This window comes from Notothenia coriiceps, unplaced genomic scaffold (genome assembly GCF_000735185.1).
Source record: "Notothenia coriiceps isolate Sejong01 unplaced genomic scaffold, NC01 NC01_scaffold00034717, whole genome shotgun sequence".
NCBI classification, from domain to species: domain Eukaryota; kingdom Metazoa; phylum Chordata; class Actinopteri; order Perciformes; family Nototheniidae; genus Notothenia; species Notothenia coriiceps.
In genome coordinates this window covers 575-5486 of record NW_011367418.1, presented here as the reverse complement: position 1 = coordinate 5486, position 4912 = coordinate 575, and the positions used below count along the sequence as shown (strand labels likewise).

The 4912-nt window shown below is 40.9% G+C and overlaps 1 protein-coding gene across 1 annotated transcript; it reads right to left on the bottom strand.

Moving 5' to 3' along the window:
- Positions 1-1790: 1790 nt before the first annotated feature.
- Positions 1791-4667, bottom strand: cdkl1 (cyclin dependent kinase like 1 (CDC2 related kinase); the record flags this gene model as incomplete). Its single annotated transcript, XM_010790860.1, has 5 exons — positions 1791-1940; positions 2419-2475; positions 2570-2652; positions 4033-4233; positions 4577-4667. Coding segments are annotated over 5 exons (582 nt in total), but the record flags the coding sequence as incomplete, so codon positions are not given.
- Between the last annotated feature and the right edge of the window lie 245 nt (positions 4668-4912).

The window sequence follows — 4912 nt, the reverse complement described above, 5'->3', positions numbered from 1 at the left end:
AAAAGCACTTTCTTTCAAGATAAGATCCAATCTTCCTATTCCAATCCCAAAAAACTATTTTCAATCTTTTCCACCCTCTTGGAACCCCCCAAAGCCCCTTCCCCCTCCTCCCTTCTGTCAAGCGACTTTGTTAACTACTTTGAAAAAAAGGTTGATGATATTCGCTCTTCTTTTTCTGACTCACCTTTACTCACCGCTGGGTCACCAGACCCTCCTTTCACCCACACACTAACCTCCTTCTCCCCTCTCTCTCCAAGTGAGGTTCTTACCCTCATTACCTCTGCCCGTCCTACCACCTGTCCTCTGGACCCTATCCCCTCAAACCTCCTTCAGACTATCGCTCCTGATATTCTGCCGTTTCTCACCCATTTCATCAACACTTCTCTACCTTCTGGTCACTTTCCAAACAGTCTCAAGGAGGCAAGAGTAAACCCTCTCCTAAAGAAACCCACTCTCAACCCGTCTGATGTTATAAACTACAGGCCTGTCTCTCTCCTCCCGTTCCTGTCTAAAACACTTGAACGCGCTGTCTTTAAACAACTCTCCTGTTTTCTCCATCAGAACAAGCTTCTGGATCCGCACCAGTCTGGTTTCAAGGCAGGTCACTCAACAGAAACTGCCCTCCTTGCTGTCACTGAGGAACTGCACACGGCTAAAGCAGCCTCCCTCTCCTCTGTCATCATCCTTCTGGACCTGTCTGGTGCATTCGACACGGTGAACCATCAGATCCTCCTTCGCACTCTCCAAAAACTTGGAGTTTCAGGCTCTGCACTTCCCCTCCTCACCTCATACCTCGAAGACCGCACCTACAGGGTAACTTGGAGAGGGTCCGAGTCCGACCCTTGTCAATTAACTACAACTTTTTATTTGCTATCCTGGCTCCAAAATGGTGGAATGAGCTCCCCATTGACATCAGGACAGCAGAAAGCCTACACATCTTCCGGCGCAGACTAAAAACTCATCTCTTTCGACTCCACTTCTTAGAGCAATACAATTACTAACAAAGCACTTATATACTAGCAAAGGACTGGCTTATCTAAAGCCAGTTGAGTAGCACTTGAAATGTTTGTCTATGAAACTTGATGTACTTATATGACTCTGTTTTCTTCAAGTTTGTATCTTGTTGGTCGAATGCACTTATTGTAAGTCGCTTTGGATAAAAGCGTCAGCTAAATGCAATGTAATGTAATGTCTGTGGAATTCCCTCCCAGACCACCTGAGGACTCCACAAACCACTGATGCCTTCAAGAAAGGCTTAAAAACCTTTCTTTTAAAAAAAGCTTTTGATTAAACTTTTGTTTATTTTGCAGGTGCTTTATAAATCGAATTTATTATTATTATTATTATTATTATTATTATTATTATTATTAATGTAATCAATAATTAGGATCCAAAAATATAACGTATATTATTCTGAAAGTGGCCAATTTGTATAATGAGGACTTTTTGTACCTTAGGTATATCTGGATGCCGATAAATGTTTTGTTAAGTCATTCTTTATGCAGGACTCAAACTTCAACAGTATTTCTACACTGTGGTATTTTTATGTTTACTCAAGTACAAGATCCGACTCTCTTTTTTGCCCTTGGTTGAAGTCATTTCATGAAAGCAGCCTTTGTGTCGGACAAAGATGAGAATGATATTATTATTGTTAGGAACATACTAAGAATATATAAACTAACCTATAGCAGTGTGTTCATTGAGTCTGTATAGGGACAGTGATATGCATAGCTGAAGCAGCATGCACAGTCTGTCAATTTGGGGTCATGACAGGATTTCCCCACACTTACCCCAGGCTGTCTGCGTCGGGAGCCTTTGTCATGTCGTCTCCCCAGGCGCTCCCCCTCACGGCCCCAGTTCACTCCATCTTCCTGGAAGTAAGGCAGCTCCAGCAGCTCCTCACAGGACAGACGGAATGACGGGTCCATCACCAGGCAGGACTGCTCACACAGAGTGAACATAGAGGGTTGGTTTTCAAAATATTAGTTATTTCAAAGAATTGGACAAACTACAGTATGTAATGGCAACACTTGTTCAAATGAGCTCACACATAATAGCCTTAATTTTCTGTAGCACCATTTCTTGGTTTATCTTTATTGATCCGAAAATTTAAAATTGTTTGTTACAGGGCATTGCACATGAGTTAAAAATATAATAAACAAAGAAATAAACACAAACCTGCATATCAACAGTATATATAGAGAATCTATTGATCACAATATAAAATATACAGAATAAGTTAGGATACACTGTAATAAATCATCTTTAAACTGAAACAAAATATATAAACCGTATACAAAATAAATGGAAATGCTATGAAGTAGAGTTTGAGTACAATATGAAAGGGGAAAACTGGAGTGAAATCTGGTTAAAAAAGAAAACGATGTATTATATATGTATATAATAAAGAATACATACCTTCATAACTTGGAGGGCATAAAGAGACATGCCATGGAAGCACTTTTCCAAAGGCTCCTAATAGCAGAAATAAATGGAAAATGATGACGTCAAGAACCCTTGGCCTCCCCAATAATAACATGTGCATTCTCAATGGTAACAGGATTCGTACCGTCGTGTCAGGTTCAGGAATACTGACTCCGCTGAAGAAAACATTGGAGCGGAAGACCTGCTGGTGCCGGGGGATCAGGTCACCTGAGGTCAGAAAGGAGATCAACAAAATCATCAATCAGTACCATTTATTTTATTCAGTGTGTCCATTTCTGGGAGTAAATGGTTAACTAAGCTGAAGAGACTTTTCAAAAATGTTTAACCAAGATCTATGCCGGTTAAACAAACCATGTAGAGCAAAGTCCACTGAAGAAAAGCCAAGTTTCCTTGTGAGGTTTTCTTAAGGAACAGTTCAACCCCAAATCAAAAATACATACTGTTCCACTTACCTGTAGTCTTATTTATCAATGTAGATTGTTTTGCTGTGTTGGAAATATATATATATATAACACAGGTTTATGATACACGTTCTGTTCAGCAGAATAATCCTCACATATTAACACCCCTTTGGGATTGTTGAAGCGTCAATGCGATTGGCATATATAAATGGCTAACATTAGGCAATAAACAAACTACATCACAGTTGCATGGCTGTGAATCACCACCGCTAAGCTAAAGGGGGAATTATGTTGGGGTGATGACGTTAAGTAGATTCATTTACTCACTTGTTAGCAACCGCCGTTTTAAAGACACATCAAATCTTTGGACATTCACAAGTGGGGTATTTTACTGGGGTATTTTATGTCGTTAAACAAAACGTACAAATCTCTTCAGCTCGTGTTAACCACAGACCTTATTTCAGGCTTCTAACCACAAACACGTTCAATAAACTGTTGACTTTGAGATGAGGGAACCGGAAGAGGTTAAATGCTGTCTTTTCCTGGTTTCAGGACTAATTACTGAACCACTCTATTGGCCTTAAATGTGGGACTTCTCTCCGATATGATGAAAGTATATGTACTGTAACTATACGCGGTTCTTACATCGCCCAAAAAACACACTTTGACCCAAATACTAAATATAGTCCACAGACCTGTTGTGAGCAGTTTCATGTAGGAAGCATTTTCTTTCGACCAAACTAAACATGTCAACCTGTCTCTCTCCTTATGTGCAGTGAGACAGTTGGCAGGTATCTCACACCAAGGTCTGAGGGTTATCCTTCTGGAAAGAGATATTGCTCTTCCTACATTATAGTTCATTTTAGTTCACACAACCTTTGATGTATTTGCCAGTTTGACTAAGCTTATACTGGTGAAAGCTATTGTATTAATGATCAATCAACTTGACCAAGACTGCTCTAAGGTAGATATCTTTGTTTGTGGAGTAAAAGCAAGACAAATCCATCATTAACTGTTGAATTATCTCGGATTTCTTCATCAACTTAAGAACTGAACTACCCTTAAATCCATTCACTAATCGTATTAACTGTCAATTAATGAATGTCTGAATAAACCCATGTTGAGTTTGGCACCCAAAAGCAGATTATTCCTGCTAAGAACCCATTTACGTGGCCCCTCAGTATACCTAGAGTTTTTCGGATAAGGTAGAGCTGGTCAACATCAGACTTCCCGGGCCAGAGTGGATTCCCATTGAGGAGCTCAGCGAAAACACAGCCGAGTGCCCACATGTCCACAGGGGGCCCGTACTGAGTGTCTCCGACCAGCAACTCAGGGGCCCGGTACCACCGAGTCGCCACGTAGTCTGTGTAGTCGTCCTCTGGTCCTGCTGAGTAGGTGGAGAGAGATAACTTGTATGTACACACATACACTTAGAATAATGAATACTAAATAGGGTACATTGTTGAGGAGGGGATTATAAGGCATGTTGAATGAGTACATGTTAATGTATGGTAACACAACCCAGAAACCTAATGCACGAAGGGTAAACAGAGACACCCTACACAGAGATGCACTAACTGCCTGAACGGTCCCCATATGCAAATCATTCATTGAAAACATTGAAAGTGAGGAGGCCGTCGGCAGGAGGATGATTCCGGTTTCTTGTTGAATAAGTCATTAGAGGTAGATGCTAAATGCACATAAATGCACTCGCTTTCTGGATGACCTACTCAGAATGCGGGCGAAACCGAAGTCGCAGAGCTTGATGACTCCGGTTTTGGTGAGGAGGATGTTCTCTGGCTTCACATCACGGTGGATACACTGCAACATAAACACTCAGTATCAAGGATTTGGCAACGTGATACACAGTCTCTTAGTGACATAGGAAGAGGCGGATATTAAGGCTGGGGGATTAGGAATGGAGGAACAATGGCAAGAGATCAGACACCAAATATTGAAACTGAATACCGCATTGCAGACTTAAATGACTCCTGATGGGGAGTAGAAGGCAAAGTTTGAGTTCCGGAATTATTCTTAAAGTCCATGAAATGTCCAAAATAAACGTT